The sequence below is a fragment of the Oreochromis aureus genome, linkage group 1 (assembly GCF_013358895.1).
Source record: "Oreochromis aureus strain Israel breed Guangdong linkage group 1, ZZ_aureus, whole genome shotgun sequence".
NCBI classification, from domain to species: Eukaryota; Metazoa; Chordata; class Actinopteri; order Cichliformes; family Cichlidae; genus Oreochromis; species Oreochromis aureus.
The window spans coordinates 39,072,921-39,097,957 of record NC_052942.1 but is presented as its reverse complement, the minus strand read 5'-3'; the positions used below and the strand labels follow the sequence as shown (position 1 = coordinate 39,097,957).

The window sequence follows — 25,037 nt, the reverse complement described above, 5'->3', positions numbered from 1 at the left end:
AAAAAAGGGGGGAAATCTAGCTTTATTTAAACAAACTCAGTTACAATCACCAGATGTTTGCAAAGTTCAAACATGTCAATGAACTGAAAATCTGACGTCACGCCGAGCAGTATTGATGTGTGACGTCAGAGCCGATCGGTACCGAGCATCAGGTCAGCTGTGAGTCAGTCAGGAGGAGAGCTTCACCTGCAGTGTCTCCGTCTCTTTAAAGGGGGACTGGGCGGGTCACATGCCGGCTCCGGTGTCCCCTCCTCCGTGTCTTACCGGAGTCTGAGTGTGTGTGAGCGTGGGTCCGTGCGCGCGTGTGTGTTGTTGATGTTGTAAACCGGCTCCCGGCCTCGCTCCGCGTCCTCTCCGTGTCCCGGTGTGTATATAAAGGCCCGGAGGATGTCCGCCCGCTGAGCTCCAGGGACGAGATGCTGCCGCTCGGACTGATGCTGCTCCTGCTGCCGGCCGCCGCCGCCGACCTGCCCGGGACGGGCTCTCCGCCGCTCCGGGGGCCGGGGCTCGGCTTCTCTCCGCCGGTCCCCGCCTCTCCCTCCGCCCCGCCGCTCCTCCTCCCGCAGCCCGGGGCGGAATACGGGGCGCCCGGCGTCGCCTTGGCCCGGTCCGCTGCAGAGGAACCGACCGGCACCGGAGAGGAGGAAGACCCAGGGGAGCATGATCATCATCACGGCGGCGGGTACCGGGTGGTCCAGTGGGAGTGGAGCTACGTCCAGACCCCGTACATCATCGCCATCTGGCTACTGGTGGCCAGCGTGGCCAAGATCTGTAAGTGTGTCTGTGTGTGTTTGTGTCCCAGCACCTGTACACAGACTGGAACTTTACTGGTCTCCTTACTGCAGCTAGAACCAGCCTGGAAGTTTAATGAGAGTCAGGGAATGGCTGCAGCCACGGCCGGACTCACCTGCTGCGGAGCCACGGGCCAGAAAGTTCCTGCTGGGCCCCCCGAACCCACCCCATTTTTGATATAGTTAACACTGATGTCTAAGTCATCATTACTGATGTTTCTAACCCTGATTAGTGTCAACTACCAAAATAATAATCATTTTAAAAAATGGTAGAGAAAAGTAAATGATTTTTTTTCTTTTTTGTTTGACGATTACCAGGATGTTGAGAACAACTTTAAAAGAAGAATTAGGCTCATTACTGATGGTGACTTCGAGCTGACGGCTTAATTCATTAAATGGTTGAAAAAATAAGTAACAAATATTTTCTTTTTTTTTAAACAAAGACACTAATTACTGCCAATAATTTTAATATTTTACTAATAATATTAACCAACAAGTGACCACGCTATTTTAGCAGTATGCCCCAGTGGGGCCTCCTACCTCAGCTTGGGATAATTTCCTTCTTTTATAGTTTTCTCTGATAATGAACATTTTTGTAATCAGACGAAACAAGAGTTTAAAATATTTTCTGGGTTTGAAAGTAATGATCGGAGTTTTAGATAATGAGGAAGAACTAACTGTTGGTTTTAGCCTCGCAGTTCTCCTGTGAAATCTTTGATTTATCAGTCACTGTACACGCTGAACAACTCGATAAAACACCAAGTTTAATCAAATGGTATCCGTACAAACTAAAATAACTGAGCTTTTTAAAATTTTGATTGCATATGAAATGTTCTTCGTTGGTGTACATTTTTAATAAATGTTGGATTTCTTTATTATTGTAATATTGTAATATTACAGAAACCCAAAGGAAATAGTCAAACCTGAGGCCTTCCATAACAGTACCTTCTTTTCCTGTTAATTAATCCAGTGTTAACAACTTTTATTTATATCTGATTATTTCTGATTATTCGGTTAGTTTAAAAATGAACCAACCAGACAGAAGACAGAAATAAAATGAATCTTCAGATGATAAACAAGTTGTTGAAGTAATAAAAACGCATTTAGTTCCTTTGGGATTAGATTAGATGATAAATGGAGCGAGATTAGAAAACTGAGATATCACCAAGTTCAAAACGAGAAAATCATATTTAGTGAGTAAAACATGAACAGGATCAGTCATTATATTGTTTTCATAAAAAGAAATAAAGACTCCAGATAAATGAGACCACAACAATAAATCCGTGCTGTACTCCATAATATTAAGTATAACATTTGTTATTATTATTAGTAGTATTGGTAGTGTTTGTTGGTTTTACATCACTGTAAATGTTCAAATGTAAGAGTTTTTAAACATCAACAGGACGTTTCAGCTATTGATGTCTGTTTCTGGACATAAATTTTTATCTGACTATTCTACGTACTGACTCGTAGTATTGTCACTTCATGGTTGGTTAAACTGTGTAGTATGTATGAGGGGTACAAGCTGTTGCTTCGACCTACACCCTTTCTGTCTGAAATATGGGTGGTTTAGTTTTGTTTTGTTATGATTAGATCGTAAAAGTGACACCAGCTGTTACATACTTCAGCCATTAAGACTAACAAATGTATTTATGAAGATACTAAGATTACTCTAGTTACTGCTGCACCAATTACAGTGCTCACCAATTCTGTTCTCAGCATCTTAGTACCTAAGAAGCACCTTTAAGAGAACTGAAGAAGAAAACTCCAGAAATGAAAAAAACAAAACGGACATAATGTTGGACATCCAGCTGGCAGAGCTGTTAAAATGAGCACCTTCCCATCATGTGCTGATCTGTGTTTTCTACAGTGTGCAAAAATTGTGTTTGGGATTGTGGTTGGTATATACCACAAGAGGACTCCCACTGCTGCATAAGTGCACTTCAAAGTGTTTCAAAGCCCATATTAAAGTGAGTGCTTCTTTTCTCCACAACAGAGTAGTTTAGCTGGCAAAACCTGAACCTGTGGGGCAAGTAGCTTACTGACTGCTCGATATCAGGTGCATCCTGTTGAAACGGTGCTACCCCAGCACCTCAGCATCTTGTTAGAGCCTACTTTCAGCTGGAAAGGGTCCCACTGACAGGGAGCAGCAAGCACAGGAGTAGAGGAAAGAAGAGCGTAGAGGAATGATCCTTAATTTTTGGGTTTCATGAGGTCCCGGGTCCAGATCCCGGAGGAGACCCCAGTTTCCTCAAGGTGTCTCCATCTTGACACAAATGAAGGAGTCCCTGTAGATAGATTAAGAGGTCACTTATGTGGCGTGTGTGCTTGGATGAGTGGGTGGATGAGTCTGTCTCCATCAGCCAAGAACTGGCCATGTCTGCTAGTGTAGGGTGCAATCAGTCCCAATGACCACCAGGTGTCCAGGCCTCCTCAGCTCCAGCCCAAGATTACCCGACCTCTGAGGACAAACTGACGGCAGGGTCATCACACAATACATAAATAAATATTTTCACTTTTTAACGGAGAGAAAAAAACTATATTTGGAGGCTGGAGGGATTGGCTGTTGCATGAATCCATCACAGAATATTTATTCATATTTATTAATTATCATTAGAAACAATTCAGTTGGGCTCAAAAAGTTTGTAGTATAGGTTAAACTTCAGCTGCTGCTGCTTTTCTATAGCTTGTTTTCTTGGTTGGACATGATGAGATCATTATTTCTGTCATCTCACCTTGGATGTGAACCTTATGCTTTTTTTAAAAAAAATCAAGTTTTATGTTTATCAGCCATTTCATGTAATCGCATGAGCTGCAGCATTTGTTGCTTTGACATTTACACAAAATTTAAAAATAAAGTGAGAAAGAAACAGCGCTAAAATAAGTAAAACATTAATAGTAATGAACAATAAACTTTATGTAGTATTAAAATGTGAAAAGAACAAAGAAACCTTTGAACCTCGGTCTTTGAAAGCTTCAGTGTTTGAGGGCGTTTCAGAGCCGAACCAGAGCAGCAGGACTTTAACTGACGCACACACACATTCTCGTTTTGATATCTTAATGAGGACATCTCATTGACATAACACTTTCCCTAGCCGCTTACAGTTACTCTATCCTTAAGCTTCGAAATGAATGCCTAAACCTTAGTATAACCTAATTGTAACCCTGAGACTAAAACCAGGTTTTGAGTCTCAAAAATGCCTTCAAACTCGTGAGGACAGGCACTTTTATCCTCATACGTGACTGTTGGTCCCCACAAGTATAGTAACATTCCAATTTTTGGTCCCCACAAAGATGTCTAAACAGGTACACACACACACAGCCATGTTACTATGACTCTCATCCGCTTCCTGGAAACAAACTCGAACATTAAACGCTGCATTCACCTTAAAAATTTGACGATTTCATGCTTTTGTCCTTGTAAAGAAGACTCGTCCCCATAGTGTGATTGCACATTTAACCTCACAACATGAGGAATACCTGTTGACATACACCATCCAGAGATGCTTTCTAAGCTGCTGGTGAGTCACTGCGCTGCAAGACAATAACACGCACATGCTATACATACTGCTTACTAATGCGGTAATGTTAGTGACACACACATGCGTGCACACAGACACACACTGTGGCTCTGTTGCAGCTGGCTGCACACATTCAGATGATTTAGACGTAAATCAGCAGGTCTGGTGATCTCTTGCGTGTTCTTCCTGTCGTTAAAGCCGAACACAAGCATCTACTGTTAAATTCCCCGTTTCCTGTCCCTGTGAGATCCTTCCAGGGTCACAGAGCGCCACGGGTGGATTAATCCGCCACTGAAGATGGTCTCAGACAAATGTGCCCTTTCCTGGTGTCTTTTAACATTTTTAAAGCTAAAACTGTGTTTTTTTAAGCTTTTAATCTTCAAAAGTTAAACCTTCATAACAAAACAAACAAAATTTCAGGTTCAGTCATTTCTTTGAGAGACTGTTCACTGTCATTTAGGAGTTAATAGACCATTTTGGGGACTATTTTCTGCAGTGGATGAATCAGTGTTTGTTGTTCTAGATTTTGTTTGGCAGCAGGGTGGTGCGTGTTGCAGTGAGTCAGAATAAACCACCGTATGTGTGTAGATTAATGGTGATGAAACCTCAGAGATGAGTTTTAATGGTGGAGCTCTGCAGCTCAGAGGAATCAGACTCAGACGCTGTCAGTCTGTGTTTTCAGAGCTGCTTTGGATGTGTGGTGTATAAATGTCCATGTCTGGACGTCATGTTGAGCAGCTGAATGTTCTCAGTGTTTTTTGTCCTCGCTGTGCATCTGGCGTGTAGGTGGTTCAGCTGTGTGTGTGTGTGTGTGTGTGTGTGTGTGTGTGTGTGTGTGTGTGTGTGTGTGTGTGTGTGTGTGTGTGTGTGTGCGTGCGTGCGTGCGTGCGTGCGTGCGTGTGTGTGTGTGTGTGTGTACTATTGTACAAAGCAAATACTAAACATGCTTCTCTTGAAACAAGCAATGAAGCATCAAGCACCAAAATCTAGGATTTTATTTCCAACTGATGTTGTTCAGACAACGAGCTCTCTCTTAACTCAACATTTATGGGCTGCATTTATATTTTCTTACATTTTATTTGTTAAATATAGTTTATTAAATGTGTTCATTGAATGCACAGCAGTTAGTTTATTGAGCATAGTATATAAAAAATATGAGCATGGCCACCGTTAAGTCCTGATGTAAAGCTTCAAAATGAGAGTTTTGCTGTGTTGGAGTTTGAAACCTGGGCAGATCCGACTGAGAAATCGAGAGAAACTTCACTCGTATTCAATCATACTTCTAGCTAGTAATAATCAGAAAAGCGCTCACTGGAGTCATAGCTCACAGAGGCAGTAGAATAACGTTTCCCTTAAACTTCTACACACTCACACGTCTTTCTTTACAACCAGAGAAGTCGTTTGCTGTTGGCTATTAAAAATAATGCAAGTTTAAGCCTTTAATGTAACATGCATCATATTTGATACATGAGAATTTGAGTTTTTGAGACTTTAACATCATTTGTGTTTTTTTCCCCCCAAAAACTAAATAAATTGCAATAAAAATGGCAGATGTAGCAAATATGATACAAATTAAAACTTGCAGAGTATATGCAAATGAATAGTTAATTAGATTGTCAGAAAGTTTAATTAACACTCTGTTTTCCAAACTAAGTAATTATTTCATGGTTCAGGTTTTAAAGGGTTAGGACACAGACCCAGAAGCTCAAAGATCGACAGACATTATCTTATGATGTTGGTAGAAAAATTACAAAAGTTATGCAGCGCTCTTTACAGTAAGCTGAAGGACTGTATCGCTGTCTCTGTCTGTCCTCTTGTTGTGGCTCCTCTGCTATCTGTTATCCAGAGCACAGTTAGAGTCGTGTACGAGTACACCATGTAACTGAACTGCTTTCTGTAAGAGCGTCATACACACATATCTGTTCATGTATGTGAGTCAGGCACAAAGCTCATTCACACATGCAGTTTAAAGTTTTGTTCATGTTTTGTTATTTTATTCTAGTTAAAAGCTGCAAACAGCTGATGCTCCATGTGTGTATGTGGAGAATTCAGTGTGGGGATGACCCAATGATGTTATCCATGGTCATGGAGAACACGGAGCATTGTGATCCCGATGACCAGCTTAAATAAAATGCAGAGTTACCCTGTTTAAAAAGACTTATTTCAGTGGTCTGCAGAATATTCAGGAAGCATGATGATGATGATGATGATGCAGTGGAAGGTTCTGGGTTCGGCTGACTTGTAGGATCACTTGTAGTTCTGCTTCATTCTGCTTCAGCTGATCAAATTATGTCGACTGAAATGATAACGAGGAAGTCAGAGGCTCCTCTGACTCCCAGTTTGTCTGGATGGTGATCCAGCCCTGGCTGATGGAGCAGAGCCTTCTGATTGGTGTAAATGAATCATCATGGAAACAGACGCACACAGTATGTTCGTTCAGGCTTTGATGTTTTTTCCCTGTGTCCTGATTTATGAGGAGCATCACCAGCATTTCTGTGTGTGTGTGTGTGTGTGTGTGTGTGTGTGTGTGTGTGTGTGTGTGTGTGTGTGTGTGTGTGTGTGTGTGTGTGTGTGTTGTTGTGACTCACCGCAGGCCTTGATGGATTCCTAACTACATGTCCAAGGCCACAATGGCAGCGCTGATTTTTGTTTTTGTGTTTCATCAAACGCAAAAATATCAACAATTTAGAGAGGAAATAATTCCCTCCTCACATCTCTGTACACGTGCGACACATGTCTGTGTTCACACCTGCAGACCTGTCTAAAATGAATCATGAGTCAGGAGCTGCAGAGTCAGATGTTTGCAGAGCCAAGCAGGTGGAAAAAAATAAAGCTGACATAGGATTTGGTAGCAGAAGGAACAAGGAGGAGCTGTTGCAGGAAACAGAAGGTAGAGAAGGTAAATTAAGAAAAGCAGATAAAGAATTAAACTTAACGAAGTCGTGCAAACTTTTTCATGCCTTGTTTTGTAATCGGTGCATCTTGTCCTGCAGTGTTCCACTTCTCCCAGCGCTTCACCACCGTGGTCCCAGAGAGCTGCATGCTGATCCTGCTGGGTCTGGTCCTGGGCGGGGTCGTCCTCATAGCCAATAAGAAGCAGCTATACCAGCTAGAGCCCAGCCTCTTCTTCCTCTTCCTGCTGCCGACCATCGTGGGTGATGCCGGATACTTCATGCCAGCCAGGCTCTTCTTCGACAACCTGGGAGCCATCCTGACATACGCTGTGGTGGGAACGCTGTGGAACGCCTTCTGCACCGGGTTCTCCCTGTACACAGCCAAACTGCTGGGGTTCATAGGTCAGTGCTGGGGGTGCAGGGGTCATAGGTCACAGGTGTGCATCTGCAGTCCTGCACAGCCCCACCTCTGTGCAGAGGATTTAGAGTCTGCCCTCAATCCGAGCTCTTTACAGCAATCAGTTTGTTGTTCTCTGAGTTTAGCCTTTAAGGCAGCGCCTCTTTCCAGGAAACAGAAATAAGAGTGAGTTGTGAATAAATTTGAGCTAAATGTGCCAGCGAACAGCATTTGTTCAGGACAAACACACAGCGAGTGCAGTAAATTTACAGTACAATCCACAGTACATTAAGTGCCATTAAAGGAGATTCATGGTGCTCATTTCCACCTTTATTGTTATTTTCTGGACTGAACGAGAGCAGCTTTCCATAATCCAAATTTCAACATAGTCCTTATTTATGTTGTCATGTTGGGCTGTGGTGTATCCCTCCGGTCCATCCTCTGTCTGAAACAACACTCTGTACCTCCTCTTCCTTTAACTCTTCATCTTCGTTTCTCACAGGAGGTTTTTTGGACGTGTGCTGACCTGATTACTTGAAACTTTGGTCATGTTTATCATGGTTGTGGTCATGCTTCTTACTCTGGAGCACGATTTATATATGACAGCGAAAAAACAAACACATATCACCTCTCCTTCGTCATCACAGAAGATCATCTGCCTCTGTCTCCTCCTCTGTCACACCTCCTCCTCTGAGGTCTTCCTCTTTCACTCTTGCTGTTATCCTTTTGTCACAAATCACCCCTGACACTCATCTCCACCCACTCCACCCTACCTGCACTCTCTTCTGAACTCTCTGTTGTCTTCACTGGTTTGTGATAGATTTAGTAATCATTGCATATACAGTACTGACAGAGTTCCCCAACCATCTGAGAACCAGTGGCGCAGAATAATTTCCTTTAAAATGTTGAAGTTGCTTCATTTAAAACTGGAAACTTCCTGTTATTGTTGTGTTGTCCTGTCTCTTCATATTTCTCGCGTGCGCCTGCAGATGAGCATGTGCAGGCCGAAATGTTGGACTTCCTGCTGTTCGGCGCCTTGATCTCAGCCGTCGACCCCGTGGCGGTGCTGGCTGTGTTTGAGGAGGTTCACGTCAATGAAACGCTCTTCATCATCGTGTTTGGAGAGTCACTGGTCAATGACGCCGTCACCGTGGTGAGAAACGCACACAGTCAGTCAGACACAAGGGATGGGGGATGGAAAGTGGCACACACACATGCGTGTGCCGTTATTCACCATCAATAACAATCACCAGCTGGTTACTGATGGTGACTGGTTTTAAAATTTCATTGTATCACCCAATCCTCAAAGACTCCAATAATAATACGAGATTTTATATCACGATGACTTTAAGTTTGTTAAAACATCACCAGAAAATCTGATACATGTGTAAATGTATTTTCTGTATGTATGTGTTTCTCTTTTTTTTAGTCTCTGAAATCTCTGCTGACACATTTGCAAAACATTTCTTGTCATATGTTCTAACTTAAATTACAGTAAAAAACAAACAACACACATGTGCCCCACCCTCTGTTCAAAACACACCTTAAAACTGAGCACTTTACTGCTTTGTGTCCCCACAATGTGGCAAACAGACATGCGTCCCCACAGTAGGTGTAAAACCAGCACAGAAACACATGACATGTTAAGGCAGAGCTGTATACACACACACACACACACACACACACACACACACACGCTCTCACACATGCCTCATCATGTCAGGTGTGTTGCTGTGGCAACAGAGCGGCTTACAAGGTCAACAATGACTAGCACACAAGGACGCACTGTGGGCCGTGTTTGTGCAAACATATTGTTTCCTGCACTTCATACTCCACTTGTTGCATTTGTATGAAGTGATGGTAGCAGTGAAAGGTCGAGTGTCGGTGCTAGTGCCAGTCTGAGCGCCAGTCTGAGCGTCAGCAGGTCCGCTGATTTACGATGTTACTCCACATCACGAGAGGCAGAGAAGAGACAGAATCTGATGAATCGGAGCAGCAGAGCTGCGTGATGAACACGGACCAGGCCAGAAGAGCAGAACCTTCACATTTTCTCACATTTATTGTTTGAGAAAGCTGAGATTAATCAGTTGTGAGGAGATTAACACTGCAACTGTCTAATCCTCAGCAGCACTCTGAATCTGAGCTAATCCCACCAAGAAATGGAAAAAACCAAAGTGTGGGAGCACTGCAGCCATGACCTGCAAGCACAGGACGAGGAAGGAGTTCATTTTCTCAGGCTGGCCGCACACTAATGCTGCTCAATCGCTTCACATCACAGTTATTACTGTTCAGGCTCAGCTGAGTGCTGCATGCTTCCCCGAAGCCGCACGCTATAATTTACTGTTGTCACGCAGCACATTAAGGTCCTGTAAACAGTTAGAATGCCTGGAATTCCTGCTGTGAAATGATTATTTGTACGTATAAAGGGGAGAATCATACTGTGTGAATCAGCTTAGAGAGCAGAGGACATGAAACCAGTGTTTGAAAAGCAGGGAGGGGTTTCCACTGCAGGACAATAAAATAGAAAGCAATATAACCCAGTGAAGTGAGCTGATATCCAGCTGATTATCACTACTGTTGGGCAGTACGTTCAAAAATGCACTGCACAGAGGTGACCTGGCAGTAAACAAAACAGCAACAACACGTTTCTTCATCTTGATTGTATTAGAGTTTAAACCACAGAAACTGCAGCACAGACCTCTTGAGAGGTTTCCCAAAGGGAAGCCACAGCAAATGAAGCTGCAATAATTGGGAGCAGATTTTTTGCAGCACGTGCCCCACCTGACACAACCTTCCCACAGGGCTGACACTCGGAGTACACCAGCCTGTGACCCCTGAGGCTGCTCTGTGTCACCTCCTGCTTTTAAATCGGGGAATCTTTTGCGTGTGAAGCAAAACGTGTAAACCTCCACACTGCTGAGACACTGATTATATTAAAAACTTAATTAAGCTGAGGTGAAGCTGAGCAGAGAACCGCCGGCTGAGGCTGCCAGTCCTTAAATGGGAACAAAATCTATACAGATACAAAAAACAACAAACCAAAATAATTAGCTATAAATGGAAACTATTTGTGTGCCAGGCTGTAAACATGTTGGAGGACTGACTCTCTTTTTGAAGTCAGCCTCAAGTGGTCACTCAAGGAACTACAGTTTTTATCATTTATCAGCCCCGGGGTCAAAGGTTGCTGTTTGGTCATACATGATGACCTCTGTTAGTCTGTGAGCGCTCCAGCTCCACATAACAAAAAAGAATGAGGCTCCACCTTGTGGTGCTATTAAGCACTTTAGCTGATTTTCCCGAGATCCAAATCACTAAACATTAGACCATCCGTGGGCTCAGCCCTCCAAACACCTACAGTCTAAACCTGTCTGTGTTCTGCAGGTTTTATATAAAGTCTACATTTCCTTTGTGGAAGTGGGAGCAGAGAATGTGCAGACAGCAGATTACTTCAAAGGAGTCGGTGAGTCCACAGAAAGGAATAAACTTTGACTTAAAACCCGAGTCCTGTGACTTACATCCTCCTCCTCTCCTGCAGCCTCCTTCCTCATCGTCAGTATCGGGGGGACTATGGTGGGTCTGATCTTTGCCGTCATCCTGGGCTTCATCACTCGCTTCACCAAGAAAGTCCGGATCATCGAGCCGCTCCTCGTCTTCCTGATGGTCTACTTGGCCTACCTGACCGCCGAGCTCTTCTCCCTGTCCGCCATCCTGTCGTAAGTCCATCCTCTATAAATCAGAACTACCAGTGTATAAAAGATGGAGCGGCTTCTGGGTCTGAGGTGTTAACTCAGTGGAGCAATGTCGCAAATCTGCATTCTTTCTGATCATCAGCAGATGGCGACTTCTCTGGTTGCAAAAACAAAAACATTGCCATCCAGCTTTTGTATCTACTCTGGTCTGATTTTAAGTTTTACAGCATGGCGTCTCTCACCGAGACAAGAACTCACTTTCTCTTTGTCACATCTCAGCATGACCTTCTGTGGTATCGGGGCCAACAAATATGTGGAGGCCAACATTTCCCAGAAGTCTCGAACCACGGTGAAGTACACCATGAAGACTCTGGCCAGCATCGCCGAGACCATCATCTTCATCTTCCTGGGCATCTCAGCTGTGGACAAGTCAAAGTGGGCCTGGGACACGGGCCTGGTGTCCTGCACCCTCGTCTTCATCTTCATTTTCAGAGCTGTCGGTCAGTTGGTTTCCATCATGTCTTAAAATAGTTCAGCATCTTACTAGGATATGTTTCAGAGTGAACGAGGAGACGGCGGCTTCGCAGAAAAGCAGAAAAATATGGAGCATCTGCTCGATGATCGCTGATGGAATAAACCAGCTTTGTCCTTTTCTGTTTGCTTTTCCTGTGATGACCTTTTGCATGGCTGATCTTTAACTGAGCACGCTCAAATGTCACACTCGTATCAGACAGAGAAAAACCTCCTTTTTAACCTTTAAGGCTTTTTCCCCCCTCCTGCTGCACCTCTCCCTGCTGAAAGGAGGCGCGTAGAATTTAAATTGAATCCAGAAAATATGTTGAATGATCTCCACCCTTAAATTAAGATATTTCATGCAGCACAAAGGTGAAACTGTCGCCCCTTCTTCTCCAGGTGTGGTTGGTCAGACCTGGGTTCTGAACCGCTTCCGGCTTGTCCCACTGGAGAAGATCGACCAGGTGGTGATGTCATATGGCGGCCTTCGGGGAGCGGTGGCTTTCGCCCTGGTTGTACTGCTAGACGGCGAGCAAGTCAAAGCCAAGGATTACTTCGTCGCAACGACGATCGTGGTTGTCTTCTTCACCGTCATGTTCCAGGTAGGAAAGATGGCGTTCAGCGCCCTCCCTGAAAGACAAACAAGCAAACGAATGAGGTCAGGTGACCCACGCCGTGACTTTTAGACAGATTAAATTTAGTTTGACACCAGTGAGTTTCACTCTTCTGCACAGATGGGAGCAGGGGCGTGGCTAAAGGGTGACCTGAGGTGGCCCTGCTCCACTCCCCCCTTAAATTTGACAGATTAGCGTCTGTTCGCTTCAGCCATTTTTCAGTTTTTCTCACTAACTGGCTGCTGACTGACTGAAATTTGCCTCGCTTGTTGATCTGATGTGTCAGAACTGGAATCTGTCACAAGTGAAGCGTGTTAAAAAACAGAAACGAGTTTGTTCACTTTTGAATAGCTGTGTCGATGTTATAAAGTGTCCTTTAATTTCACATTCAGTGGTGAAATTATCAAGGAAATTGAAGGAAAGTCGAACTCTGCTGATACTTTTGTTCTTATGCGACTTTTTTGGAAGTTTTAGTGAAACACACTTTAGCTGCAGGTCAAACCATCCCTGTCTTTATGCTGCGCTCAGTGTGCTTTGAAGCCTCTGCAGATAACACACAGGAGTTGTTTTCAGGCTCCAAAAAGAACCATTTAAGGCCTTTTCATCATCATTACAACTCACCAAAAGGAGTCAACTGCAAAGCAACCAATCAAAATGAGGACCCAGCATAAAATGTGTCTGCTTCAGGCTGTTAGGAGGACTCACAGATTCATCCTTCCATCATCTTGGGTGTTAATCACACATGCATGTGTCTGATATCATCTTAATTTAGATAAAATAAGCATTTCCAGCTAAAACCATCCCCTGGAATCAGAAGCAGCCGAGTGAGTTAGTGTCTGTTTATTCTATTCTGTTCTATTATAAACACTAAATCTAAAGAGTGTACTCTGGTGTAAGTGATGAGTTGATGTTGAGGCTGAAGGACCTTTGATTCCTGTCTCCCGTCATGAATCACGGACCTCAGCAGACGGTGGTGATTCCCACAAATGTCTTCTGTTAATGAGTTACCGTCTGAGTGCAACAGATGATGGTTTATCACTTTGATAATAACGAAAACATGACTTAGAGGTGGATAACACTGACTCATCTCTGGATTATGAGCAAATCATTTCTCAAGTTTATGGGCTGTTTTAGAGAAACAGTAGAAGAAACTGGAACACTGCTTCAGAGGCTGTGAGTCTTCTTCCGGGGGGGCTGAGACATGAGGCAGGGCTATACTGCACCAGTTTTAGGTCCACTGTAATGTTGTGGAATCAGTGCTTATACTTATATAGAGTGAATAGGTTAAATGCAGAGAGGAATTTCCCCACGGGGATCAATAAAGTATACATTATATTCATCTAATATGTAGAAAAAGAAGCACTAGAAGGCAAAAACACTGCTACAAGGTTCAAGAATATTTAGAAAAGCAAAAGAAAATTCCACTAAATCTTCCACACAGGAGAATCCGGTGCTGGTAAATCCACCTTTAATGGGTTCAGATGCACATACAGCAAAGATAGACGGCTCTGTTTTGGTTGGTCTGCTGTCACCTCGATGGTAAACGTCTCTTTGAGATTCAAATGCTAGACTGGAAGTGCCATCATGACTTTAGCCCTTGAAATAAAACAGAAGGTCCTAGAGGAGGTGTCCACATACTTTTGACCAGAAGCTCTCTGAGCCTCTTCTCTCATCATCAGGGTCTGACCATCAAACCACTGGTGAAGTGGCTCAAAGTTCCTCGTGCCACCAACAGGAAGCCTACCATCAACGAGGAGATCCACGAGAGGGTGACTTCTTTTTCTTCCCCCTTTCTTCTTCTTCTTCCTCTTCTTCTTCACCTTCGCCCTTCTTAATAATATTTTGTCTCCAGGCCTTCGACCACATCCTGACTGCGGTGGAGGACATCGCAGGACTGCAAGGATATCACCACTGGCGAGACAAGTGAGTTCCCCCAACATCACTGCAATGTTACAGCAACATCAGAGTACGCTGCAGAGACAAAGTGTTTCATACCTGTCGCTCTGTCTGAGCTCAGGTGGGAGCAGTTTGACAAGAACTACCTGAGTAAGCTGCTGCTGAGGAAGTCTGTCTACAGGAAGAGTGAACTATGGGAGGCTTATCAGAAGATCAACATCAGAGACGCCATCAGCGTCATCGACCAGGTCGGAAAAACCATCCAAGCATTACTAACATTAAGTGTAAAGAAGGAAAGCAGTAAGCAAGTCTTTCACTGTCATATCGAGAGAGTTTTAAAGCGTGTCAGCTTTACATCAATCATGGTTTTATAGCAGCACAATAACATTTGATGAAAGTCAGTTATGGCTTTTGGTTTTGTCAACACTGAAAATGTTCAGAAAATGAAAATGAATGGGACCAGATTCATAAAGAAAACCACACAAGTGCCCGTAAACGACCAGGTATAATCCCTCTCTGCTGACAGTGACTTGCATATTTCATGGACTGATGAGCGATGACGTCCCGTCTCTGTGAGTTCCTCTGAAAGCCACCAGGTGGAGAACTAAACCAAGAATCAGAGCCAGTAGGCTCCAGTGTGAAGCTCACAGAGGTTTACTGTGTATAGGAGGAAGACGGCACACAGCAGAACAGGAAACACGTTAGAAACATTCAAAATATGACAGAGACTCAAACAAATCCAGAAGCATTAAGAAAACATCATCATTTGTTTTTACTTTGAAAATATAATTTGAAAAAATAAATTACATAACACAGGTGATTAGCACTGGTTGTTTGTATGGAAGTCCATTGCTGCCAAACTATTCATTTTCATTATTTTTCTTTAACTCATGATATTTATTTTATATTTATATTTTATATATTTTATATTTTATATATATATAATTTATGCCTTACAGGGTCAAACTGATACTCATACTCTCTGACATTCACTGTGATTATTTTCTGCAACACTTAGAAAGTGATTTTTTTAGTTTCATTCAGATATTTTGTCTTTTATTATTTTATTTAGCCTTTACTTATTGAGATACTATATTTTGTATTATTCTGTTTTATTTCGTTCTGCTCTACTTGCTTTTTTATTTTTTTCCTGTTCTAGTTTAATGCTGTGATTAACAGAGAGGACAGTGCTTAACAGAGGTGAAGAGGAGAGTGCCGGCAGGGTGGAGTGGGTGGAGACGAGTGTCAGAGTTGATTTGTGACACAAAGACAGCAGCAAGTGTGACAGCAAAGGTTTATAGGATGGCAGTGAGACCTGCTGTGATGTGTGGTTTGGAGATGGAGGCCGAGCTGGACCAGGATTATAAATGAGTACATCAGAGACAGTTAGAGAGGCAGAGCAGGGATAGTGATATATAAGGAGGATGGAGATGGAGCTAACAGGCAGGAGGAAAAGAGGAAGACTTCGGAGGAGGAGGACGTGCAGAGCGTTGGTGTGACAGATGAGGATGCTGGGAATGGGTGAGATAGAGGCAGATGCTGTGGTGACCCCTGAAGGAACCAGCTGAAAGAAGAAGAAGAATGACTACACTGACCTCTTTGTCAAAAGAATTTCCCACCTTTGGAGATAAATTGCCTGTGAAAAGACATGAAATCGTCTCTTTTATGGCTTTGAAAATGTTCCTGTTTTTAGGTCCTTCCTTTAAAATCTGTCTCAGTGTTCTCAGACTGAGCTGGCTCTGATTTTGGACTTGTTGGCGTCTCCTTTCACGAGTGTCAACTTTCCTGTTCAGCAGAGTGAAACACAAACAGTCTGACCCTCCCTGCACAAGCTGAGCGTTTTAATAAATCACCCTAAGACACAGTGAGGGGCCTCCAGGCTAACGCTCAGTCCCCCCGTGAGGCCGACATTAGAGTCAGAGCAGAGGTGAGTTTTATTTATCAGCCCACCAACTGAGACAAGGAAAAATCCCCTGGACCAGATTTATGAGGAAAACAGGAAAGTTTCATGACGCTGCTTCACATCGAGACAGCCTTTTTATTATATGACGATCCATCATATGTGTGTTTTAGAGGAGCATAAAAATCTCCAACCCTAAAAATCCATCCCAAAATAGGATTCTGAACTTCCATACACAACATTTTAAAAATACATAACTTTTTATCATTTTTCCTACAGAAAACTTTGTGGTTTTATCTTCTTAGAAACCAGGTCAGGATTTCTGGAAACAGACTTTCGGTTTTTTAACATATTTTTTGAGCAACATGACGTGACTGAATACCTCAAACCAAAGCAGTTTAGATGGATAAACAGTACAATAGGTGGGAATATCCACTCTGGGTCTACCCTGGAGCTTCCTCCCAGTGGGACATGCTTGGAATTCCTCAGGTGGCTCCTTTCAAGAAAAAAAATCTGTTAATTTGACTTCAGGGTTAAATGTCCCTTTGCCTGTCAGAAAGCCACAAAAATGTATACAATAACATTAACTGTGGGTTGTTACAAATGAGGACGGTCTCAGATTTAATACTGTTTATGACTGACTCAGTGCTGGGGCCTCTGGTGGTCATTAGAGGAACTGCAAGTTTTTGGTGCTTCGCTGTTGGTTTCATTTGATTTTGTTTTTGTTTGAACACCAGGTGATTTGCCAGTAGTGCACCTGCAGTAAGACATGTTTTGAATGTGTGTGTGTGTGTGTGTGTGTGTGTGTGTGTGTGTGTGTGTGTGTGTGTGTGTGTGTGTGTGTGTGTGTGTGTGCAGGGTGGGAACGTCCTGACCTCAGCCAGACTGTCTCTGCCCTCAATGGCCAGCAGAGCCTCGTTCCCCGAAGTCACCAACGTCACAAACTACCTGTGAGTCACATGACTGCAAAATCTGCCCTGCCGGACTAATAAAAGTTTCAGATTTCACCCTGTGCCCTTTGATAAGTGAATTATCAAACTCTCTGTGAGCTTTTCAGTTCTGACTGGCCTGAATGCTCGCTGATGTTTGTCTGTTCCAGACGTGAGAACGGCAGCGGTGTGTGTCTGGACCTCCAGGTCATCGATAACATTCCTGGAGCCAAAGTGGAGGAGGACATGGAGACGCACCATGTCCTCGCTGGAAACCTGTACAAACCCAGGCGACGGGTACGTTTTTTTCCATCAGGGAGCCCCAAGGTTTCTTAAAGTTCTGGAGATTGTGTTGGAGGGCACTCAAGATGTTTCAGGGTCTTTAAAGTCATTATTGAGATCTTTGAAGAAGATCAGGACAGGGGAGCAGGTCTCACTGGGAAATGAAATGTGTTTGAGTGTGTGAGGCTGAGGCTGGTGTCCTCTGTGTTCAGTATCAGTCCCACTACAGTCGTCACTTCATGCCGCTGGGGGAGCAGGAGCGCCAGGACCGGGAGGTGTTTCAGAGGAACATGAGGAGCCGCATGGAGACCTTCAAATCCACCCGATACAAACGCCACAAGAAGGAGCGCAGCCTGAAGAAGGTGAGACGCATCAGTCACCAAAACAAGCTTTAACCAAAGTCCAGAGAAAACATAAAGTTCTGCTTAGTGCACCAGCCGCCAGTTTGTTAGGTACAGCTTTTAGACTGTTCCAGGATTTAGCCGGTCCCAGGATCCTCTGTCTTTTCGTGTTAAACAGAATGATTGTGATGCTGAAATAACAGCTCTCGTTACAGACAGGTTTTTGGGGTTGTTTAGTTTGGTTTGGAATATTTTTTTCACCTTTAATGAACCAGGAAGTGAAATGCTTGAGATTAAGAATCACTTTTCTGAGCATGCTCTGAACAATGTTTTCTTTTAAATCAAGAGAAAACCCATGACCTGCTCTGTTTGGACTGAATGGATCTGGAACGATCAGATGACTCCTGATGATGATGGAGGAAACTACAGTACAGTAGATGTACTTCATAAAGTACTTCTACATCTACTGTACTGTAGCTGGAAAATGTTTCCTTTGGTTTGAGACCCACTGCAAAATTTTTATGGCTGAAGGTTGTGAAGACAAACAGTGTCATTGTGTGACTTTGTGTTGTGAAATGAGTGAGCAGTGAGTGAGTCACCGAGCCTCATTGTGCACTGATCAGTAGTTTCAAGCTTGGTTTTGGTCTGCTCTCACTGCCCTTGTTTTGGGACTTAAAGTGCACACCTGCATCTGTTCTCACCGTTGCTCCAAATCTGGCATTTTTATTGGGCGTATATCTTCTGTAAGCTCAGTAAAGTCCTGCTAGTTTCCAGCTCAGGTCCATCACAGAGAGGCTGAAGGATCCACTGGATGGCGAAGTTTCGCTGTTAGTGTTGTGTGGGCGAAGCTGATTATGGAGGTGCGAGTTATTCATTCAGCTTTATTTATGCAGACATGATGCAGCGGACTACCTGTGCTGAAAGCTCAGTAAACAGAAAGAACCAGACGGGCAGAAAATTACTGGATTATTTCTTAAAAACAAAGAAAGAAAAACACTTTCTGGAGTGAACCTGGAGTTGTTTTCACAAAGAATCCCATTTTACCACTAACAGCCCTCTAAATGACACGGTGCAGTCCGCAGATTACTGTGGACACGTGGTGGATCGGTCGTTGGACGGGTCCAAGGAAATCTATATTTTAGACTTTTGTAAACGTTTCATACTGAGTGACACAGCTGGAAGATGAAGGAGAGAAACAAAGTTTAAAGGTTTTAAAGTGATTTTGAGTCTTGGACGGGCATTTTGTCCCCACAAGTATAGTAGCAATCCAATTTTCTGTCCTCACAAAGATGTCTAAACGTGCACATGGATCTCTGCGTCAGTCTGTTTAACTGTAACATGACATTTGAGACTGTGACACGGTTGCTGGATTACAGCGCAGGGGCTTTTACCGCTGTCTGTCATGAAGGACGGAGGACTGCTGATTGAAGGCCGGCTGCTTCCTGTTGTGGCTCACTGCGTTTGCTCTCTCCCCTTTCAACAGCGGCGAGGATCCGACGTCAAGGAGGACGGCAGCGATAAACCCAGACGTAACGTCAGCTGGCAGGACAAAGGTAACGCAAATAAAGGCCGACAGAGAGAGTGCTGCAGCCTCAGCAGGCTCTTTCTACTTACCAACGCATCCACACATCTGCTCTGAGCCTCTAAGGAAAGATTCCTCTGCCATCAGAGAGGATTTATTTATGGATCTTTTTTTATTCACAGGACACAAAGTCACAGGTTGAGACTGAGCTCATGTGTCTTGCACGATACAAATAGAGCTACAGGTAACGTCTCCACCTACCAGCAGCTGTGATTCTCTGTCTTTGTGTTCAGATCCGGTGGTTGTTCCCGTGGAGACGGAGGACAAAGCTGAACATTCAGATCCCGAGAAAGACGAAGACGTCGGGATCACCTTCATAGCTCGGAAGGCCGAGACGCCAAAGCAACGACCCAAATCGGGTAAAACTTCACTGTGTCACTCAAAAACTCAGTGGACCTCAGACTGGATGTAGGAGACAGATGTAGCCCCAGCCTTTCTTGTGTGCGTGAATCTGGATGTAATAAGTGAGGAGTGGAGTGGCAGACAGAGGGACACAGTATGCTCATAATGTAGCAACTTATTAATCCTAAGGAAGACACGCTTTAAAGCAGGGGTGGGGATCTCCAGTGTCCTGCAGGTTTTAGATCTCACCCTGGGTCAACACACCTGAATCAAATGATTATTTCATTACCAGACCTCTGGAGAACTTCAAGACATGTTGAGGAGGTAATTTAGCCATTTAAATCAGCTGTTTTGGATCAAGGACACATCTAAAACCTGCAGGACACCGGCCCTTGGACCATAATTTGCAAAATTAAAATCATGTTGCATTCACAAACTGAACTGAACCAGCAAATAAAGCTGTGAAGTCATCAGGGAAGTGTTTACTGAGCTAACAGATTAAGTGAGTTTTAGGGACATGTTCTCATCGACTTTAACAGAGCCAGACTTCTTGTAGAAAACAGAGGGGTCGCCCCCTGCTGGCTGCTAGGAAGACTGCAGATTTTGGGCACTTCAGTCTTAGCTTTCCTTATTGAATCCAGAAGCTACATCCGTCTTTGATTTACAGTCCCTGAGTCTGATTAAAGTCACATGACTAACTAGAAGCAGAAGCAGAAGCTCCTGCTTTTCTTAAAGTATGAACCTTTAAGTCTTTCAAGCCTCGCTGCTCAGTAACTGTCCCCTTGTTGTGTCTCATCCTTCAGTGCCAGCAGCTCTGGAAGGGTGTCAAATTCCGCTACTACCACCTCCACCACCTGCACCACCCTCGCCACCACCTGCATCCTCCTCACCGACCAGTGAAGACAGTCATTTGCCGTGGAAAGGCAGTCTGGGCTCGCCTCCCCCCTGCGTGTCTTTGGAGGCCACAAAGATCATCCCAGTGGACCTCCAGCAGGCCTGGAACCAGAGCATCTCCTCTCTGGAGAGCATCTCTTCCCCACCAGCCGCTGCTGAGCCCGTCCACCCACGGGTGAGCGCCCTCTCCAGGCTGGGTGGACCCCGCCCAGCTTCCTACACGCCACCCGGCAGCGCAGCGGGCAGCACTTTCTCCATCGGACCTCAGGTGTCTCAGGGCTCGTTCCTCTTCCCAGACAAGAAGAAGGAGGAGGAGGAAGAAGAAGAGGACGTGGAAGGGGGAGTGGCTGCGGAGATGCAGCCGCTCATGTCTTCCCTGAAGCCTCCCGGACCGTTGCCGCCTCCACCGCCACCACCTAGCTCCGCCCCCGGCTCTGGGAGGAGGAGGACCCCCTGCGTGTACCTGAGGAGCCTGGTGACATCGCCCCCTCCTGAGCCTCACAGCAGAGGGCCCACCCAGCTGTAACAGGAGATCCTAGATCAGTGGAACATCACCCACCTGCAGAGCAGGGCTGGACTCCACCAATCAGCAGCTTCAGGATACTCACAGACATCAGGTGATGTGCTTCCTGTTAGGCCGTCCAATAGGAAACTAGCTCATCATCCGTCCTCCCACAGCTGCACCTCTTAGCGGGTCCGATCTTCTCTCCTGTAGCCTGAGCTCCATGTGACCAACCTGCAGAGGTCAGAGGTCACCTGCTGCTTTTGATCTGTGCGTCACCAGCCAACACAGGTGCAGACAAGTGTTCAGATTCAGGTGACTGTTAGGCAGGTGAACGGTGTGATGTTACAGATTTTATCATCATCAGATCTCATGTTCAGACTCAAAGCAGTCGTGTGTTTATGTGTCTCTCGTGGCTTTCAGCTTCCTGTCTGCGATTCTCTAGCCTTTAAATTCTCCTCAAACATCCAGAGTTTTGTCTTTTGACCTCAAAGCAGGGTAAACGGGCTCAGACTGACGGTACTCCAAAGCTCCAGGTGTTTGTTGTTTTTGGACATGATTGAGTAAATTAGCTGAGTTCCTGCTGCTGTTTCATCGGGATCGTTTCTTCTCAGTCTGTGGCTCTCAGCTCTGAGCCCAGTGCTGAAGCCTTAAAGCTTTCTGAAAAGGTTTGGTAATTCCTGCAGACAGCTCTCTGTAGTTTTATCAGATAAACAGGAGGACATAGTGTATTTATTTGGAACTATTTTTAGTGGCAGACTAATCAACGTCTAAGTCAGTGGAGAGCTGAGAGAAGTTTCCCTTCAGGGCTTTCTGATTCATTTTAAAAGTGGAGGGGCCACAAAACACTAACTATCTGTTCACCACATGGAGGGACTCAAGCCTAGAATCAACCTGCCAACCCAGTGATTATCAGACAAAGCTCTACTGCTAGCGCCACAGATGGATGTCCTTACAGTGGGCATAAAACCAAGGCACCTTTAACATCATCAAGTGCAGCGTTCTAGTAAAGATTATATATGCAGTTTCCTGTCAGCTCTTCTCTCTCACAAAGATGTTTGCCAGCTTTATTTATCTCGATGTCTGAGAGTGGATGGCAAACAGGGAGAGAGTTATAAGTAACGTTAAAAGCACGAACACGGAGGTGAAGTCAAAGTGGCCTTTGTCTTTCTGTCAGAAAGTCCTGCAGACAAACTTCTGTAGTCGATCCTTTCACTGTCTGTTTGAGTCTGTACATGAACTGTCTGATCTCTGTTTGGCCTCATACTCATCGACAGAATCAGCTCTCAGTCTCACTGCTGCTCTGCTGTAGGTCTGCATAGGAAAATCTGTGTGTTATTGATCAAATCCGCAATTTATAACTATGTAATCACTTATCAGAATATTCTTGCTGCAGGTGGACATTAACAAAGCCCACTTGATTGCAAGTTGGAGGAAAATTTCATATTTTATGTAGTTTATCACAGAGTGAAGGAGTTATAAGTGACATAGTGAGTGCAATATAATCACAGATTATGAATAAAACAATAAAAATAATCCTTGGTCCTTGGTTGTAGTCAAGTGCATTCAAACCCCTCTCTGCAGCTGCTGACTTGTGCCTGATTTTACCTGTTTAATGTTGATTTGTTACTAATTAAATACCTTCACAAATTCAGAGTTTTTTCCTTTAAATGTCCTTTAATCAGTTGCTGCCTGAGGCAAATTTTCTGGTGCAGATTGTAGTTTGGGTTCATGAGCAACTGGTTTGAAAACCCAACTGCAGACAGCAGCAGGGGGCGCTGCTGCACAGAGGGGTTAAGACCTCCACCTGCTGCCACCCTTTAACCTGAGCTGATAGAAGCTTTTCTGACAGTCAGAGTTCTTTGCTTTGCTCAGAATCTGAATGTGTGTATTTATTCTGTCAAAGCTGCTCGTAAACCGTAAAAATCTGAAAATGTATTTTGTAAAACTGCAGATATATAAAATCTACAGAGTAGTTTATTTTAAATGACCAAAGTGTGTAATAACAAGCATAATGAACATATCTATGGCGTGCGTCCGTCTGTAACTGCCTTACTCTGTCGTGTCTGTGTTCAGCTCTCTGTTGATTCAGTGTTTGTCTTACTGCATGTGTTTTTCTGTCTCTGTGTGTGTGCGTGTGTGTGGGTGGGTGTAGAGGTCAGTCTCCGGCCGTCTGCAGGTTTTTATCCCACCAGCAGGCAAACATGTTTGTGTGATGGTTTCTTTAGTTTTCTCTTGTTTTGCCAAAGAATGTTTTTTTGCCTTAACGTCTCATCGAGCTGCTTTTACTCCGTCAGCCGATCACAGATCTGCAGCCTCTGCAGCCGCTCAGCTTCACCCTCAAAGTCCTGTCGGCCTCTCAATCCAGAAAGCACACAGAACAAAAAACTAAAACGAGATCTCACTGTTCTCCACGGTGCTGATGCTCCATAGACTGTATATAAAAGACAGCATCATGTTTGAAGCCTCGGGCTGAGGTGGCTCTGACACTGACAAGAGAGCCGTGCCATAAATCATAGCCGGCTTTATCCTCTGTTTTAGTTTAAAGAGGACAATAATTTCCAAAATATAGAATAATCATATAAATACAAATCTAAATATAGGGTTTTGTTTTTACAATTAAAGGAGTCGCCCCCTGCTGGCCATTAGAAATAATATGCTCTGCACTGGCTTCACTTTTCAGACCCAGAGGCGACATCCAGCTTTGACCTGCACTTCAAAACATTTCAGCCGTAGTGAGCTAATTATAAAACTCTCTGTGAAGCTGCAGGATGCAAACAGTTACAGTTTCTTTATTTTTCAAAGAATTTTCGTTTTCAGTTTATTGATCTTTAAGTTGAAACTACCTGCCTAACAGCAAGGTTGCTGTTAGGTTTTTATTTTACTAGAGTGCAGGATAGAAGACATTCAGTGTAAATAAAAGTCTTTGCAAAGCCACCTGACTCACAGAAATGTCAACATCCCAACCTCAGTAAACACGCCGACGCCTGTTCCAGCTCACTGAACTGACACATTTTATTTTGTCCTTCACTCAAAACGAAGCGCATGAGAACATCTCAGAATCTTGTAATATTTTGATTCAAAAATGAATCCGCTTTGCTTTAAAACGACTGATAAATATATTTTGTTTCATGAATGTAATACATCCTGTTTTTGTAACTTCAGACAGCTAAGGTTGGCGTCCCAAGCACAAACCATACGAAGTATTAATGATCACTTAGACATTTTGGTCTTTCTTCTGTTCTTTTTCCTTCCTCGTTGCACCTTAGGCTGAAGCTGCTCCTTGAAAAAACTAACACAAAGTAGCACCTGCAGCTGAAGAAGTCAGCACATGTGTAAATAACTGAAGTGCAAAGACCTGAATTAAGATGGAGTGAAGTGCACACTGGGTGGCTGCAGCAGGCTGCTGTGATCTGCCTCATCTCTGCTGTCGCCTCGTGGTGCAGCCGTGATAACAGGAAACATGTCGCTGCTTGTAGAGAGGCCTTCGCACTGTAAACATACTTGAACCTGGATCTGGGTGGGGATGACCTCGCCGTGTCCCGTCGATCATTGCCGCAGTGATGCCTGAATCTCTGAGACGGGGGAACGTTCTGCACAGCGGCAGGTCTCCGTCTGTTTGGCCTGTGATTCGGGCTGTTGTTTGGAAAAATCCAATGAATCGTATCTGTCTTTGTGCCAAATGTGTGTTAGCTTTGGCTTCGGCCCAGAGAACCAAGAGTCAATAAATGTGAGAAGTGTTTTTCTGAATGAGCCCAGCTGTCTCCGTGCTTCTTTATTCTACCTGCTTTACTTTTTTGATGCTTTACTTCTAATGTCTGAGGGAAACGTTGCATGCTTCACTACGTCTGATACTGTTACTCAAGACTGTGCAGAGTAACAGAAGCTAAAACGCCCTCAGACTGCAACCACCAATCAGTGGACAGATGTTTTTAAACTACACCTGTACA

The 25,037-nt window shown here is 44.2% G+C and overlaps 1 protein-coding gene across 2 annotated transcripts; it reads left to right on the top strand.

The window, feature by feature from the left end:
* Positions 1–15: 15 nt before the first annotated feature.
* slc9a5 (solute carrier family 9 member A5) lies at positions 16–24,825 on the top strand. 2 transcript variants are annotated; one of them, XM_039613737.1, is made up of 17 exons: positions 4,191–4,312; positions 7,068–7,211; positions 7,306–7,608; positions 8,593–8,756; positions 10,985–11,063; positions 11,139–11,316; positions 11,572–11,792; positions 12,205–12,407; positions 14,099–14,188; positions 14,272–14,342; positions 14,437–14,563; positions 17,074–17,165; positions 17,315–17,441; positions 17,639–17,788; positions 19,251–19,320; positions 19,583–19,708; positions 20,495–24,825. In XM_039613737.1, exons 2-17 carry the CDS (start codon positions 7,079–7,081, stop codon positions 21,109–21,111), a joined length of 2,751 nt encoding a protein of 916 aa, XP_039469671.1. In that variant the 5' UTR covers positions 4,191–4,312; positions 7,068–7,078; the 3' UTR covers positions 21,112–24,825. The 2 variants fall into 2 exon arrangements, with proteins under 2 accessions (XP_031599579.1, XP_039469671.1); XM_031743719.2 differs by lacking the exons at positions 4,191–4,312; positions 7,068–7,211 and adding an exon at positions 16–771.
* Positions 24,826–25,037: the final 212 nt, after the last annotated feature.

What these genes read in the sequence shown, in the direction of transcription:
- slc9a5 (XM_031743719.2), top strand. Translation starts at nt 417, where the DNA reads ATGCTGCCGCTCGGACTGATGCTGCTCCTGCTGCCGGCCGCCGCCGCC. An exon ending in CTTCATTTTCAGAGCTGTCG is followed by an intron (nt 11,793 to 12,204) that starts GTCAGTTGGTTT and finishes CTTCTTCTCCAG; the next exon opens with GTGTGGTTGGTCAGACCTGG. An exon ending in ACGAGGAGATCCACGAGAGG is followed by an intron (nt 14,189 to 14,271) that starts GTGACTTCTTTT and finishes TTTTGTCTCCAG; the next exon opens with GCCTTCGACCACATCCTGAC.